A 17,700-nucleotide genomic window follows, 5' to 3' on the forward strand; every position below is an offset into this window, starting at 1 on the left:
CTCCCAGCAATAGCTAATCCTCCACACGGGCCTGTTTTCCATACAATCCGTTATGGTAAAATAGCCCCTTCCCCTCAGAGAAAAATATTAAGTCAAAACAGCTTCTAGGAAGTATTCTCTGTGCGGCACTTCCGCAGGCACAACGGCTGGCTGGTAACGCAGCCGCCTTCACATCCTTCCCTCCACGCACCACATCTACGGCTGGGCTCTTTTGTATTTTTTTTAATAAAAGTTTGTAATCCAATGGACACACAAAACAAAACTGCGCTGAGAAAAACAGTTCCATAAATTAATTGTTAGGGGAGGTGGAAGATAACAAAGGGGAAAGGGGAGGGGGGATTAAAAAGTATGCACAAGTGTATAACACTTCCACATGTGACGGGCGGGGGGCGGGGGGGATGTCTAAATGAAGCGCACTTACAAATGAGCGACAAATACAAAGTCCGAGTATGAAAATAAGATTTTTTTTCTCTGAAAACACATTTTTGGCACAGATTAAAAAAAAAGTATGTTGTGGGGATCAGATTTCCTTTTAAAGTCAGTATCATATATATATATTTATATATATATATATATTATATATATATATTTATACATACAAGCACACCCCCCCCCAGAGTCCTGCACATCCCACCAGGAAAGGAAATGGCTCTCCCCCTTTTCATGTTTCGCTTCATTTCACTGTAAACTGTACATCCCAGGCGGAGGAAGAAGCACGTGCCGTGTGGTGGAGAGGGGAGGGGAAAAGGAGGCCTATGGCAGGGACAGCGGGAAAGGCTCCTCGACCCGCCGAAAAGAGCAAACTGTCCCAGGCCCTGCACTTCTAAGTCCGTGTGTGTATCAAGACATCCATTCAGAACACCACAATATGTCTTCAACTGTGCAAAGGTCCAAAGTCACTAATTTAGTGCAAAGGCAGTTCTGGTTCCTTTTTTTAAAAATTTGTTTCGTAAATAAAAAAAATAGCCTTCCTTTAATTTCCCCCCCAAAGGAGGCACCAAAGCGAAGACCAGTCTGCCTCGAAGAGTGCCTCCGATGTCCATCTTAGCTAAAGCCATATGTAAACATACAATAGTCATGGGCCCGTAGGACCCAGGGACACCATCTGATCGAGGCCCACTGGGGCAGGAGGCGGCCTTGGGCTGTCCGTCCATCTGTTCACTGCCCCAGTTTCTGCTCTTGTGCCTTGGAGAAGCAAGTCCACAACGGGCAAACCACTCAGACTGATGCAATGACAATCATTAGGTGAGGTGAGATGTTGGAGATGCTGGCCAGGAGGTCTGGGGCGAGGCGAGACAGGTGGCTCTCGGAGAACTCGCAGGGGGGGAATATCTGCAGGACATAGGCAGGCTACAAGACAGAACCAGAGAGGAAACTTTCAGCTGAGTAGCCCTGCGAGGCAGCCGAGTTGACCACCCTCCGGCCCCCAATGCCTCCACCTTGACAGGGGCCTCGATTTAGCAGCCGCCGCCTGGCCCCACCCAGATAAAGAAGGTTCGCTACAGACCATTCAAACTGAAATGAATGGGGTAACAGAAGGCCACTTCTCTCTCCCTCTTGCTGCTCTAACCTAGCTGGAGTTCCTTCCCTTCAGACATGAACCAGCCCTACACTCTGAAAAGGGGCCTGGGGCTGAACCTTCCGCATACCTGGTTGGAGCCCGGATTGGGAACGTTGATGATACCAGCGGCTTGCTTTGCCTGCAGGTAGCTGATGAAGGCAGCCTTCAGAGACTCCGTCTGACTGACAACGTCCTCTTGGTCTCGTCCGCAAGGCAAGGCCAGCAGAAGGCAATAATCGCTCTCCACCTGGAAGACGACAGGCAGATCACCGTACGTGGGGGTGCCCTGGAAGAGGATCTCAGGGACTTACTTCTGTTCAAAACGCCCCAGCAAGGATGCTGGTGGCACCAGCAACAGAGAACGCATCGAAAGGGAAGGACCAGCACTAGGAATTAAGCCCAGAAATGAAGTGCCAGGCACTGAAGCTCTTTAAAGGCTACACGGAGTGAGACATCCAAAAGACGCCCCTCTTCCACAGGGACCTGCCTGGCAACTTACGTGTCCTGCACCACGTGCCCCCTTGTTCAGCAGGGGGCGTGGCTGGACACCAAGCACAGAGCCTTCTCTGCTCTGGTCCCCTATTTATGGAATGACCTCAGACTCCTCGACTTGGGTTGCCCTGATACTTCAGGCAGCCAAGAATGAAAGGCACCCCCCACCCCCACCCCCAGTGGAAAGGCAGGCAGGCAGGCTGGCTGAAGGGAGGCCCACAGCCAAGGGCAGGAGAGGCCAGCAGGGTCGGCACAGCGAGCTCTCCCACAAGCCACACACCACTCACCATCATTCTGCGCGCCACACCTTCCAGTTGGGATGCTTCCAGCCTCATGCGCTGGGCGATTCGCAATGGAGGCCCACCTTCTGGAGCTGGCAGGGAGCGATGCGCCAAGACGTTGTTGCCAGAGACAAAGTGCAGCTGGACGGCAGCGGTGTCGTTCTTTAAAGCCAGGAGCCCCTGCCACACAATGGGGTACTTCTGCAAATGCAGGAAAGGGAAAAAGGGTTATTGGTGCCGGATCCTAGAACCATGAAAGAACTACTGTGGGGGGGTGGTGGTGGTGGTGGTGTGCATTTCACAAAGAGCAAGGAAACATCTGGAGAAGGGAAGGAGCAACACCTGGGAAGCCTTTTCTCTGCACTGCACCAGACCAGAGTCCCACACCCAGCAGTCCTTTTCCTCAGACCTCTGCAAAAATGATCGGCCACTCCCAGCTCTCTCTCTCTCTCTCTCTCTGTTGTTCTTAATAATGGCACTTACAGTCCGTCTTTCTCACTGAGACTCAAAGGGGGATTATACAGTGTGATATAAGTACAGTCAACATCAAGGACATCTCAATAACAAGTACCATCGGGTAAAGCAACGCAAGCCTACAAAGATGTAGCAGCGGCAAAAATCCAGCACTTTCCTCTTCCGCAGCACTGGAGGCCAGCCAAGCAGCAGAAGCCACAGCAAGCTTACCGTAAGGAGCTGGACCATGTCCACTGGCCTTTGAGGAATGGGGTGAGGCGCAGGATCAGGCTTGAGTGCTGGCTGAGGTTCGGGGCGGGAGAGGGACAGCCCTGGAGGACCGCTGGGACTGCCAGTGGTTGGGAGGAAGAGGGCCGACTTCGGGCCTGCCGGGGCCTGATGTGGGGAGGGGAGCTCCTGCTTCACAGCAACGGCGACCGGAGAGGGGTAGGAGGCCGGGGGGCCTGTCTCAGCTGGGGCTCTTGGAAGGTGCACATGGGGGTCTATTTGAGGAATGTGCCGGTTGACAGCTGGGTGGTGAGTCGGCTCTGGCCCTGCAGCCTGGGCCCCCTTGGGCTCTTGGGAGAGCTGCGGCGTTTTGCTGTGCGCTGGCTGGCTGGAGTGAGAATGCTCCCCTTCTGGCAGGCCCTAAGAGGAAGCAGGACATTTAGGAGAAGGCCTGGGCGCAGGAGCCAGAGGCTGGGTCACGGGGGGGGGGGGATGAGCAGGCTCTGCAAGCACCCCCCCCCCCGCCCCCAAAGACCCTCCCCCGGGCCAACTTCTGCAATTCAAACAGATGCTTAATTGGCAGGTTCATTTCAGAGGCAATATTTATTTACTTATTCAAAGGCAACATTTAATGATATTTCAATGCTGCTTTCTTCAGAATCTGGCTCTAGGCAGCTTACAATTAAAACAACGCAAGACTATAGAAACAAGCCATTAAGGGGGGGGGCAGTTGTGAATTTCCTGCTTGGTGCAGGGGGTTAGACTAGATGATCCTTGGAGTACCTTCCTTTTTTCGCAAAACTAGCCATTAGAAAAAACCCGCATAAAATCTATCTATAAAACAGAAGCAGACTATTTAAAAAGCTTGTAAGATAAACCTCTAATTAGAAGCATGGGTAAAAAATGTGCTTTGGCTGGCCCCTAAAAGAAAGAAAGAGAGGATAATCTCAAAAAGAGGGCATTCCAGAGAGGAGGGGCCACCACAGAAAATGCCCTGCCTCTAGAATCCTAGGGCTGGAACTGGGACCTCCAGGCTCTTCTAGTCCAACCCCTGCACAATGCAGGAAATCCACAGCTACCTCCCCCCCCACACCCCCAGTGCCCCCTCGCTCCAAGGCCAGAAGATGGCAAAACACCGTCAGGATCCCTGGCCAAACTGGCTTGGGGGAAATTGCTTCCTGACCCCAAAGTGGCAATCAGTATTATCCTGGGTGTGTGAGAAGGGGCCACGAGAACTAAGCACTGATGCAACCCTTCCTACCCTCCCTCTCACGATCTGCCCAGGTTCACAGAATATGCACTGCTGTCAGATGGCCATCTAGCCTCTGCTTAAAAACCTCCAAAGGAGGAGAACCCACCACCTCCCGAGGAAGCCTGTTCCACTGAGGGACCGCTCTGACTGTCGGGAAGTTCTTCCTAACGTTTAGCTGAAAACTCTTTTGATTTAATTTTAACCTGCTGGTTCTGGTCCAACCTTCTGGGGCAACAGAAAACAACTCAGCGCCATCCTCTGTATGAGAGCCCTTCAGGTACTTGAACGCGGTTATCAAATCACCTCTCGGTCATCTCCTCTCCAGGCTAAACATACCGAGCTCCTTCAACTTTCTCTGGACACGTTCTTAAAATTGTGCTGCCCAAAACTGAACACAATACCCTAGGTGAGGTCTTTGCCTTTTTAGCTACCACATCACAGTGCCGGCTCATGTTCAGTGTATGGTCTACTAAGACCCCTAGATCCTTTTTGCACATACGAATGCCAAAGTAAGTCTCCTCCATCCTATAACTATGCATTTGATTTTTCCTTCCTAAATGGAGATACGGAGCCCTATGGCACAGAGTGGTAAGCTGCAGTACTGCAGCCCAAGCTTTGCTCACAACCTGAGTTCGATCCTGGCAGAAGCTGGGTTCATTCAGGTAGCCAGCTCAAGGTTGACTCAGCCTTCCAGCCTTCTGAGGAAATTAAAATACCCAGTTTCCTGGGGGTAAAGTGTAGATGACTAGGGAAGGCAATGGCAAACCACCTCGTAACAAAAGTCTGCCAAGAAAATGTCATGAAGCAACGTCCGCCATGGGTCAGTAATGACTCGGTGCTTGCACAGGGGACTACCTTTACCTTTTAACCTAAATGCAGAACTTTACATTTCTCTCTGCTGAAATTCATTTTATTTGTTTTAGCCCAGTTTTCCAGCCTGTCAAGATCATCCTGTATCTTGAATCTGTCTTCTACTGTATTAGCTACCCCTCCCAATTTAATAAGCGTTCCCTTTATTCCTTCATCCAAATCATTTATAAAAATGTTGAACAGAACAGGTCCCAGGACTGACCCCTGAGGAACTCCACTTGTCACTCTTCTCCAAGAGGATGAGGAACCATTAACAAGTGCTCTTTGGGTGCTATCTGTCAACCAGTTACAGATCCAATTACAGTAAAAGGATCCAAACCACATCTTACCAACTTGTCAACAAGGATATTATGTAGAACCTTATCAAAAGCGTTACTGAAATCAAGATAAACTATGTCTACAGCATTCCCTGATCCAAGAAGGGTAGCAACTTTCTCAAAAAGTTGGAAGTTCATTGGAAGTTCACATGAATTGGGCAACATGAATTTTTCACAAGCATACAGCTTCCATACCTCTGAACCAGTTCTGCTTCATAAGTATGGAAGTTGTATGCACATGGAAAATCCATGGTTGTCTCAATTTTCATGATGACATCGGTGTATTTCAAGTGCTCCTTATACATGCAGACGATGGATTCTCAGTTCACATGGCCATAACGATGTCTGGCTACAGTAATAGTTCAGTTAACTGTTCATCCTTCAGCATGGAAATCCTCACTTCCATTGTGGGGCATCAACCACGCCCACTCTCTCTAAATCAGGGGAGAGCTGCTAGCACCCCACTTCCTTCGAAGTCATCATTACTTAACCACGACTACTCAGCACAGACACTTCCTGCCTCCCGTGCTGTTCATCCCCACCTATATTTACACCAACCAAGAGATGTGAAAATCCAGTGCCCAGGTACGCAGAAGAACAGGCGGCAGTGCTGAGCCCAGTCCCTTTCCGGTGGCTGCAGGCCAAATTTTCTTACCTGGGAGGGAGTTATGCTCCGGGATGGCAGCCCCATTGACGGGGCCCCTGAAAAGGGAGGTGGGCCAAGTTGAGCTGCTGGGTGGTAGCTCCGGATGTCGCTGTACACGGCCCGATAATCATGAAATGAGCTACCAGCAGGATGCATGATCTGGACGCCGTGCGGGACGACCACAGGCTGGGTCAGCGGCAGGCCAGGGAGCTGGCTGCTGAGCAGGCGAGGCTCGCTGTGTGGAGAGTGAGCCATTTTGCCTTCTGAAGACTTGGAGGGCTCTTTGCTTGAGGACTGGAGAGTCTTGGGGGCTGGCGGGGTTTTTACAGACCCCCCTCCTTCTGGGGTTCTAGACTGTCGAGTCTCTGGGTGGTGGTCCCCCCCCACCGCGGCCATGTGGGGGTGCATCATCATCCTCACGTCCCGGGGCACGTTGTACTGATCGAGCCGGATGCTGGTTGGGTGCATGCGGTAGTCTGGCTGCATGACAAGCACATCGGACTGCACGGGGGCAGACCCCCGACACACCGTGTGGTGGTAGTGCATTTCCTCTTCTGGCGAATGCTGGGAAGACAGAGGAGGCATGACGATCTCTCGCATTGGCGCTGGCTGAGGCGTGCTGGACCGCTGAGGCTGCAGAGCGGCCCGGGGAGAGTGGAGCGCTTCTGGGCGCATGCTGTAGGGAATGCCAGGCAGGGGAGGGGTGTTCATTCGTACCTCCCCTTGGGAAAGATGGCCCAGGGAGACTGTCTGGGTGACACTGTGGGGAGGCATGATCACAGACTGCTCCGGGTGCATGCTGGAGATGTACTGGGGCACAGGGATCCCTGGGCAGGGAGACCCCTGGAGCCCCAGCATGACAGAGGCCGGGGAGGAAGGGCCACCTGGGTGACAAGCCCTTGGAAACGGTGATGGAGAATGTCCGCTGGTCCGAGGAGAGACGGGCTCCTGCTTCGAGACTCCCAAGTGCGAAACAGCCCGGTCGGCTGCGGGACCAGGGCCCACACTCACGTGGTTGGCTTCTGCGTGCCCCTTGCCGGACAAGGAGGGGTGATGAGGACCAACTCCAGGGCTCAGGCTGGAGGACTGAAGAGACTTGGGCTCCCCTTTCAGGGTTGCTGGGTCTGGAAGCTTTTTGTTGCCCTGAGCGATCACCATCTGGCTGTGGACTAGAACGGGTGGAGTGCTGGGAGACTGGGAGAGGCCCTTCCCTGGAGGACCCGGCTGAGAAGAAGGGGCCGGGGCAGAAAGGTGTGCTGGCTCCGATTTCTCCAAACTGCCACGCTCCTGTTTGACAGAGGAGAGCACTGGGGCAGAGCCATACTGCTGAGTGGCCAGCACCAGAGACGCAGGGGTAGGGATGGCCCCGTAGCCCGTGGGAGCCGGAGAGCCCTTTGATGCTGGCTGGCAGGGGCCAAGAGGCTCCTGCTTAATTTGGGGCTTGCAGACAGACTGCTGGAATTCAATGTCGACTGCGCTTGCGGGAGGAATCTGACTAATCTTCGCACTGATCCTCTGGGGCCCTTCGGTCTTCTGTCCTGAGTAGCTCAGGAGCACAACGCCTTCGGAAGTGTTGACACGAAGCCCTGGGCTGGAGCCGGTCTCTGCGGGCCGGTCCTCAATCACAGGCATGGACCCCGGGTGGAAGCGACTGTCATCACTGGCCGTCAGCCTCTGCTTGTGCTTCAGAGGGAGGGCGCTGGCCAGGCACGCCTGGGGTGGGGCCGCTTGCTTCACCAGCGTGATTCTCGGGGCTTCCTCGGGATCGACGCTCGGGGGCATTCTGCTGATCACAGAAGTGGCCTTGGGGGTGATGACGGTCAGGATCTTTTCTTTCTCCGTGAAGACGGGGGCCTCTGCCACAGGGGGGTCCAAAGCATTCACGGTGGGGACGGCAGGCTTTTCTTCGGCTCCTGGCCGTACCGCCTCTACTGGGGGGTGCGGAGGAGCCTCTTCCACACGAGGGGCACTCACAGGCTCAGCTATCGCTGCTGTGACGTGTGTCGAGGCAATGCTAGCAGCAGAGACGTACTTGGGCTCCATCAGTATTTTCCGCAAAGTACTGGAATTAGTGTCTATATCTGAGGCCTTGGTGTCAGGGGGGAGGGCCGGAGGAGGGGTGGAGTGTGCATGGGCCTCCTCGTGCTTTGCAATCCATTCTGTCACCTTGGCTGCACCAGAGTGAAGGGGAACTGGCCCAGCAGAGATGGGTGCCACGAGCTTAGCGGCAGCAGCTGATGGAACAGTTGCCACAGACGGGCTGGGGGCCCCTGGTGGAGTCACTGGAGCACTTTCAGTGGCCGGCCACAGCTTGAACCCCACTTGGCTCACATCGTCAACAGGGAGGGATGGAGCAGGCGGATTCCGTAGATCAGGAGCTTTCGGCGGGGGGCTGCTCTCTGAGGCAGGCTCATGTGATATCCCTTCCTGGGATGGAGTCTTGCTGATATCTGGAACAGTCAATTCAGGGGAGGCTGGAGAAGAGCTTTTGCTGGGTTTGTCATCTTTTGTGCTTTCCTCCAGTTTCCCTTTCGCTTCACTGGCCACAGGGGATTGGCCGGGCACACTTTCCATTTCAGTGGCCCTCAGTTCAGCGGCATCTCCTTTTTTGCTCGTGCTTCGTTTCCTCCTTGGCCGAGCAGTCTTCTGACGGCCCCTTTCCTTTCGGGATCCATCAGCCTCCTGCAGGGTTTCCACCTCCTGTGCTGAACTGGAAGACTCGCTCAAACTCACTTCGGCCTCCTTGTTTGTGGCTGCCGTGGCTGAGGAAGCAGATCCAGGCGCCGGGGGAGCGGGTGTCTCAGCCGCGGCTGCCGCCGCTTCCGATTCCAAGATATTGCTCACTGCCTGGTCTGTTTCAGGCTCCATTTCCTCTCGTGAAGACGGCAGCACTACAGGCTCTGCAGGCATCTCAGATTCTGGTTCAGCAGGATACGGAGGGGCAGCAGGGAAGCTCTCCGCCTCCCCAGCAATGTCGTTCATGATGGAGCCAATGGCTGCAGCCAGTTCTGTTTCACTTGCCTGGTGGGCAGGTTTGTCTCCCTCTTCTTCCTGGCGGACTTCAGGTACATCTGTTGCCTGCTCCTTATAGGCTGCAATGGTTGGGCCTTCTGTGAGCTTCGCAATGTTCTCCACTGCCTGTTCAAGTTCTATTTGCTTGGCCAACTGAACAGCTTCAGGAGACTCTGTGGGCTCACATGGGGTGTCTTGGCCTGTGTCATGAAAAGGGTCTTCTGCCTCATTCTTTATGAAGAGGGCAGGCAATTTGTCTTCCTTCTGAGGACTTTTGTTTTTTGGTGATGCTGGCGTGGGTTCTGTCTCCTCTTCGCTTGACCGCAGAGCACCTTTCACCTCATCCACGTTAAGCCGTATTTCGACATTTTTCAGGCTCTTGATCAAGGATGCTTTGTCAACTGCCTTGATGTTTCTAGATCTTCCTCTTTTGGACTTGGTCACCTTCTCTGGGGCAGATTTTCTTTCTACAATCTCAACTGTGCAGGCTTCAGGAGTGTTTTTGTCCGTGTCAACGTCTTTCCTTTCTCGCTTCTGTTCACTAGTAGCGATGTCTTTGTCCGTCTTGGTCTTACTGCTATTTTCTCCTGCATTCAGTCCATGGCCAGGTAGCTCAGGTGACTCTTCAAGGTCTGCTGCAACCTCCACCTTTGGCTCAGCCCTGCCCTTCTTGCTGTGAACAGTGGTGGATGACAAGTGACTGTGTAGGAGCTTCTGGGATCTAGGTGACCTCCACCCCTCCACAGTTTTAGGGGTTTCCACTGCTTCTTTTGTTTCCGGTTCTTCTGCTTCCACCTGTATCGGTTCGGTCTTAACTGGAGCGATTTCCTCCTCGGGTTTGTGACGTGACTTCCGAGGCCTGCCTCTTTTGGGAGGAGTAGCAACAACTGTTGTCTCAGGTGGCTCTCTTTCAGCTCTTTTCCTGGTTGACCTAGTCACCTCAACAGAATCTTTCACAGGTGAGGGACCTTCGTGGTCTCCTGGGGTAGCATAAACGGATCTTACATTTCTGCGCCTTGTTCGACCAACTGGCAAACTTGGCTCTGGGTTTTCTTGCTCTGCTGCTGCACTTGGAGATTTAGCGGTATTTTTCAGAGTCTTCTCTGCTTCTCCTTTCAGCTCCAGAAGCTTCTGCGCTTCGCCACGGGGAGAGCCTGACCTTTTAAGTTTTTCACGATCAATCCTCTCACTCTTCCTTGTGATGGGTTTATCAGTAATGCTGGCAAGCGCAGGCTGCACAGGGGCTTTGGACCGCTTGTTCTTGCAAGGCTTTCTGTCTTTTACAATGGGAGGTTCAGCTTCTACCTCCGCATCAGAAACAACATGGGGTACCTCGGCCGCCCCCTCTGCTTTTTGACCTGTAGCAGGTTCTGAGCCAGTGGCCACAGAAACACTTTCTTCTTTAGGTTCCAACAGTTCCTCAGACTTTGTGGCCAATGGTGGGGGGACTGGGACTGCTGCTGGATCGGTGCCAGTATCTGTTTGGGAAAATGAAGATCCGGGAGTAGGGGGTTTGGTGTCCAAATACAGAGGGGTTTCCACAGGGGTGACGGAGTCCTCCTCAGGAGTTGCACTGGGAAGAGCAATGTCTTTGTTTTCCGTAGCTGCAGGTGTTTCCACAGGCTCAGGCAGTTCAGCTTTCATGGGAGCAAGGGCCTCGGGCACCGGTTCTTCCACTTCAGGGCTCGGATCAGGGGCCTTTTCTTCTCTGGAGGAGGGCAGATCAGCTGGTGACTTCTCATGTATGACCTTCTCCGGGTCTTGAAGGACAAGAGCAATCGGCAATGGCGGAGAAGACCGCTGCTCGGGCTCTTTCTTCTCAGGCACTGCCGTCTCGGGTGTTTTGGGGCGGCTCTCCTTCTCTTCCTGCCTTTCTGCTTCTTTGGGTTTCTTGTCTTTCTCCTTCTCCTTCTGCTGCATTCGGGTCAGCTCAACAAACCTGCTGTGGAAAAGAACCACTGGCTCTTGCACCAAGACATCAGAGACACTGTTGGTCCCATCCAGAGAAGACCGTCTGCCAAAAGACCTGCCAGGAAGGAAGTCAAGGTCCTCATCTTTCCTTTCTAAATGCTGCAAGCGCTTTGAGTCTTGTTCAAAGATTGAGCTATGTAAGAACCGCGAGGCAAACAACTCCTGCCTCTCTTGCTCCTCCTCTTTATGGTCTTCTTTCTTGTCATCCAACTTCCCTTCAGGGTCGGTTTTGGTTTTCTTCTTCTTCATGTACCACGAAGGGATGGGCCTGGGAGCAGAGTCAACTTTCTCCTTGTCCTTGTTGTTTCTAAAACTAGCAAATCTCGAGTCCCAGTCGAGAAAGGACCAGTTTTCTTCCCTGGACGATGAGAGAGACTTTGCTCGCTCCAGCAAGGCTTTTGTGTCAGGTGTGATTGTTTTGTCCAATGCAAAAGAATAGAATTTGTTCCTCTCCAAGGAGGTCGGCAGCCTTTCCTCTCTCTCACGGAGCTTCTCTTCCCTGTCCCTTAATAAAAAAGACAAGCGGGAGCTCTCCAGCAGCAAAGAGGCCTTCGGGGACCGGGGCTTGCTGTCGCCATCCTCATCAGAGTCCGAGGGCACCTCTCCGGGCTCCAGGTCACGAACCGACCGTTTCCGCAGGCTGTCTCTCTTGACGATGCTGCTGGGGAAGCTGACATCCCCTCGGCCAGGCTCTGCTTTCAGGGGGGGCTCCCATCGGCTGGATTCCTCCTCAGAATTCAGTGAAGAGAGTTTGATTCTGGCCATTTCTGCCATCTGTTCTCTCTGACTGGAATCAAAGGGATTAAATTTCAGAGAATCTTCTCGTATGGCCATGTTAGGATACGCAGGGCCCTTTTCATCTATTTTAGGTGATCCTTTGGCTTCTTTTAAAGGCATCAGTCGTGGGGAAGGCAGTCCCTCCTCCTCCTCGTGGAAGGGGAAAGGCCTGAGGCTTGGAGAACAAGCCATTCTCTCAGAATCTTCACTCACCTGACGAGAGCTTCGATAGTTTCTTTCCCTCTTGGTGCTAATTTCAAAATCAAAAACATCTGATGATTTCTTACGCTTACTGGGAGGAGAATCATCAGTCACATCCTGGGGGGGCTTCCCCACCTCGTGCACCAGGCTCCGCCTTTCATACTCATCTGGGTCTTTCTTTGGACTGCCAAACTTCTCCAGCTTTGCGGTTTCCATTTCCATTTGCTGTTTTAATCTACGACTTTGCTCCATTTGTTTCCGGTAACTCTGAGTGTGATCAATGTCGATAGGAATTTTCTCTTCAATATCCGATGATGGGGGCTTCTCTTGGATGAGTTTGTGGTCAGGCATTTCTTCCGGAAGACTGTAGTAGTTTTTCCGTACATCATCTCTCTCTAGCCCTTGATCACCTAACAGCTGAGGGTGTTTCTGCTGCAATTTCACTGAACTGACTTTCCTAGAGGGGGTCTCAGGGACTTCCGTGGGTTCATCTACCGGCTCCCCTAGCCTGGCCTGCAGGTCTAAACTGGGCCGTAAACCAACACCAACAGAAACGCTTGTAGACTCTGGAGTATCTTTGGGACTGGCAACAGGAACGAGTCTCTCCACCTTAATTTTCTTAGATTCCCTTTTAAATGCTTCTTTCCTCAAGGACTTCCTTTCAGATTCTGCTGTCACATCAGTCTGCTTTTTCAACACCACTCGTGCTGCTGTCGCCGCCGCCGCCGCCTCCTCCTCCTCCTCCTCCTGATTACTCCTTTTGATTTCCGTTTTTTGTTTCTCGGGCTTCAGGGTTACATCCGCAAAGCGCCGTTTGCGAGCCTCCAACTTTTCCAGATCAACTGGGTTTGCCACTTCACTGGGGCGGTCAGCCTTCAAGTGTTTCTTGGCCTTCAGTTTCCCATCCTTATCAACCACTTCAATGTGACTGGCAAGCACCTTTTCTTTTGGCACCTTGGCTCTCATAGGCTCAGGTTTCAGCTGATCTGACTTGGCTGGCTCTGCCTGTGACGGCTGCAGTTTTGGCTCAAGCAAGGGAGATCTCATAGCATCGTTTTCTTGCTTCCCCCCCCTCAGTTTTTCCAGAGCTGGCTGCTCAACCACTTTCCCCTCCTTTTCTTTGACACGAGTCAACACGACACACGGCATGAGTTCGAGGCGGTTCCTGGCAGGCCCTTCTTTGTCAGCTCTCTCCCTGTTCTGCTTACTGCCGCCTTTCAGCCTCTCTGGACTGGGCTCTCTTTCATTTTCTTGGTCTGTCTCAGAAGACTGAGAGCTAGGGGAATGAATTTTGGCTTTTCGTTTTTGCTTCTCCATTTTATCCTTTTCAAGTTTTTCTGTTTTGTCTTTCCTAACCAGTCGCTTGTCTTTGTCTGGTCTCTCTTGCTCAAAAGCTCTTTCTTTTTCTGTTTTATCATTTTTTGCATAGCGCTCGAGACGGGCTTTGTCCAGCTTTTCATAGCGTGGTGGAGAAAGGGAGCTGCAGCTACCACTCCGCTCTGAAGACCTGCTATAAACCCGCCTCTCAGAGTCACTTTGCAATCTCTCGGATTGTGATGGAGATGCTCCTGGGCTTTGTGGACGTCGGGAATGGGGACTCTGGCTCCGTTCAAGAGGCCGTCTCTCATGGTCCCGGTCAGATTCAAACCGCTCCCGCTCCCGCTGCCTGTAGCTGTATTCCCTTATGTCTTGCTCGTAAGGGTCGCCTCTGTAATCTCTGTACTCCCGTGGGTCGTCATAGTATCGTGGGTCATAATAGTCTCCCTGGTAAGGATCCCAATCTGCATAAAATTCTCTCCCACGAGTTGGATACTCTCTTCGGGGATCCTCAGGATATGTTCCTGGCGTTCTTACAGCCTCATAGTATGTACGGTCAGCAGCATAGTCGTAAGATCCTCTTCTTTCATCTCTGCCAAAACGAAGGACACCAAGAAATTAGCTTGCCGCAAGCTGGAGGTCGCAACATACAGCTACAGCTGGATTCATTAAATAAGGATCACTCAAAGCCACTCTAATGTGTCAAAAGCTAACCCTGTCACAGTCCTTTCCCCAAGTTGAGCAGACACAGCAAATTTTCAATACATTCTCTATCGGACAATTCTAATGGCTTCCTCCTTATGTGTCTTTTTGGGGTGAGGTGGGGGGGGAGCAGTGCTCATATGATCTGCTCACTCAAATTATATGCCAAGAAATCGAGGTGAGCCCCTAGATCCCTTGGCTCCACATTTCAGAGTTCCAATCGAGGACAGCGTTGAGAGAAAACAGCCCCAACAGAGTGTACGGTCTACACTGCCAGAGGCATTCTCCTCAGGTATGCTGAGGAAGCCACCCCCGACTGCCAAAACTGTTTTCTTGGCACTAAAGGAATGGCATTGGCCAGACAGATATTTTAAAATGGGAAACCAACTGGCAACAACAAAACGATGCCTGATTTTGATCTCAGAAGCAAGCTGGGGGAAACGGGTCACTCTTGCAGGCGAACGAGCAGCCTGGCCTCTGCTAGAGGCAGCGGGTTTAATGCCAGGAATTAGAAGCGACCAGCGTTAAGATTTCTGGGAAGCAAAGAGCGATTCAGCAAGTCACTTTGGGTTCTTCTTAGGCCCACTGAAAAGAAATCTAAATTATGTTTTAAAAAGTAATACTGAGTGAGCTTGAAGACCAATGTGGTGAAGACACACACACACAAATACACATGCATAAACATGAAGTTGCCTTACACTGAATGCCAGACTAGCCTCCATGTCTTAGCAATACTTGCCTTCTTTCTACTAGCATCTCATAGAAGTCTCGGATATCCTGGCCCGTTTTCTCCATAGAATGACAGAATGCCATCTGACTCTCACGGTTTGCAAAATCCACCTGCGAGTGCAAGATAATTCTTTTAAAGAGCAGTCTTCTGGGTCACCAAAGGAGCACTCTAGTTCAGCGTGCTCTTTAAGCAATGCTCAGATCACAAGCATAACAAAAACCTACACTGTATCTGAACGGGGAGGTTCCATTTAGCTACCATGCCTTGTAGCGGAAATTATCATCAAACAATTAAAACCACCCATCTGCCTTTGGTCAAAAGGATCACTACTAGCCACTTTTGTCATTTAAAAAATTAAGATTTTTTTGCCCCCCCCCTCCCATTGCCCAAATCTTACACAGCAAGCCAAACCCAGATTTCGAATCTGTTCCTCAGGACAAGACACTATTTCTTTGAATTTTACTTACTGGCACTGAATTAGAGTTAAGAACGATACACAAGATACACATTACACTGTATGACTAAAATAAATTTAAGAATCTGCTTACAAGAAAATGGAATGGCCACAGCCCCAGGGCAAGCCAATATGCCATGCAGGCTGCAGGATTCCACACTCAAAAGGACACACACAAGCTAAAGAAATGATGTGTGTCTGACAATTCAGTGTCAAATTCATGTCCATGTTCTTGACTCCTACTGGCTGCTTCCGCTCAGACTCTCACCAGGCAATGCATCTCACATGGCAGGAAGGGAAACATGCCATAAGAGAAAAGCTTTCAAGGGCCAGCCAGCCCACTCATCACACAACAGGGACCATGTCCTTTCTCCTACGTGGCAGCCACCTCACCAGAGGGAGAAGTATGCCCCACAGCAGATACTGGACACCGCACTGTCTTTTAGTTTTCTAGAAATAGGCAGCTGAGCCAAGCCCTGATGCACACAGCAAACTTTCTTGCACCCAGTGCTCTTGAGGCAGAAAGGCTGCCCCTCCCTTGACTGGGGTTGTCCAAGCTTAGAGAGACTGATACACAAAGACCAGCGATATGAAGACATTAAAGGGGAAAATGGAGCCAAGCAAATAGTAGAATAGGGGGGCTCATAAGAAACAGCTGAAGAGGCCAAATAGCAACTTCATAAATAACAATAATTCAGCCCTTAAAGGCAGGGACCACACAGTCCATGCCACTGAGCTAATTTTTTCTGGCTGTCCTATTCATTTGTTTAGCTCTTTCAGAGATCGGTTATCCAGACCTTAATTTTATTTCCACCTATTGTCCTCCCCTTGGTCTCTTTTAAAGCTGCCTGTGCATATTCAATCTCATTATAGAGAACAAGAGCCATGCCTTTTAAGCGGTCAAACACCACCTGTAAAAACAAAGACAAAAAACAAATAAGAGCCTAATCCTGAGGATGTAAGCCCAAGTCTCCCCACACCCCAAAGTTCTGAGAGGGTGGAGGGCAGGACGAGAGGAAAATTAAAGGAGTTCTGGCTTTTTTCTGATAAGGCATCTTTGAAGAGAGGAAATAAAAAGGGACAGGAGGAACAAGGTGTTTTTATGCCTCTCTTTTGTTTGTATTTTACCAACTTGGAATTTGGTTGGTAAATACTGGAGTTCCCTATGTTTTGCCTATTTCATGCATTTTAGGAAAAAAGGTACAATCAATGGTTTGGGGGTTTGGGTGTGGGGATCCATAACTTGAAGTAAATCCAGTGATTCAGCGCTTGTTTCATTGAGTACTACTGTGCGGTTTGAAAGATCCCCTAAGTTAAAGCCTGCCAAGAAGCTCTGCCGTCATTCCTCTGGAGTCCCCCTTCACCTGCAGCTCTGCTCACCCACCAGACCCAGAGAGGAGGCAGGAGGGTGGAGATCTGCTTGGCCAAAGGCTCGGAAAGAGCTTGTAGTGGGGGATGCGTGCCGGGCAAACCATGCCCAGAAGCTGCAGCATGGACCTCCCTTTTCCATTATACTTAAAGCTAATGTAGGAGTCTAAAGACCCCAAAGGGCAGAACCAACCCACAGACAGACAGTTTGAGTGCTCCAGGGTGCTCCAAAGGAGCAAGTTGTCCAGAAAGGAAGCCAGGACAGCATGAGGCTAAAGAAAGCCTCCCACCTACCTTGACCACAGGCCCATAACGGCAGAAATGTCGCGTTAAATACTGATCTGTTATGTTTGTTGAAAAACCATCTAACCATACACAGTTGGTGGGCATGCTCTTCCCAAAGCCCAGCTGGACATAAAAGAGAAAAACCTGCATTAGTAAAGAAGTCCTCGAAGGTCAGATCATTTAACAAGCAGTGTGCCTGCTTCTTGGGCAGGTGCTTAGCAAGTCATAAGCAGACTTTAATTTACACGTTCTCCTAACTTTAAAGAACGGGGTCCAAATATTTTTGTTTGAAGTGCCTTAATGCACCTTGTGTAGTATGGGCAGGGCAGGCTCCCTCACACTGTGCCAGAGAGAAAACTGTGAATGGAAAGAGGAAGAAAAAAGTCATACCACTCAGACTTCATTCAGTCTTTGTGGAAAGACCACTAGAAATTTTGCCAATAAATGCCATGGAGAGGGGAAGAAAAAACAGGGAATGGACTAAGCCAAGCTACAAGAACATGGACAAAACCTAAGAGGGACACAGTGCAATCCTCCCGACCCTCAACCCCCCTGAAACTGGTGAAAATAAGCCTCTCTCTGAAATCAACAGCTGACCACAGAGAGGGGCACAGCTAAAATTAAACCCAGACAAGAACGAAGTGATGCTTGTTGGGAAGTCAGATATCCTGAAAGACATTGTACTCCCCACTTTCGATGGAGTTTGTTTGACCCTCGCTGACTTGGTTAAGAGCCTAGGGGTTATACTGGATCCAGCATTACTACTAGAAAAACAAGTTAAGG

General features: G+C 51.1%; 1 protein-coding gene across 2 annotated transcripts in view; it reads right to left on the reverse strand.

The window, feature by feature from the left end:
* Window positions 1–214: 214 nt before the first annotated feature.
* SPEN (spen family transcriptional repressor) overlaps window positions 215–17,700 on the reverse strand; it is a 75,487-nt gene continuing 58,001 nt past the window's right edge. For both annotated transcript variants that reach the window (XM_055001360.1, XM_055001362.1), the window contains 8 exons: window positions 16,927–17,040; window positions 16,062–16,175; window positions 14,820–14,920; window positions 6,110–13,970; window positions 3,019–3,435; window positions 2,341–2,535; window positions 1,650–1,808; window positions 215–1,350 (listed from right to left, as the gene is read on the reverse strand). In XM_055001360.1, the coding sequence (XP_054857335.1) occupies window positions 1,219–1,350; window positions 1,650–1,808; window positions 2,341–2,535; window positions 3,019–3,435; window positions 6,110–13,970; window positions 14,820–14,920; window positions 16,062–16,175; window positions 16,927–17,040 (9,093 nt within the window). In that variant the 3' untranslated portion in view covers window positions 215–1,218. The remainder of the gene's footprint in view (window positions 1,351–1,649; window positions 1,809–2,340; window positions 2,536–3,018; window positions 3,436–6,109; window positions 13,971–14,819; window positions 14,921–16,061; window positions 16,176–16,926; window positions 17,041–17,700) is intronic.

The sequence above is a fragment of the Eublepharis macularius genome, chromosome 17 (genome assembly GCF_028583425.1).
Source record: "Eublepharis macularius isolate TG4126 chromosome 17, MPM_Emac_v1.0, whole genome shotgun sequence".
NCBI lineage: Eukaryota > Metazoa > Chordata > Lepidosauria > Squamata > Eublepharidae > Eublepharis > Eublepharis macularius.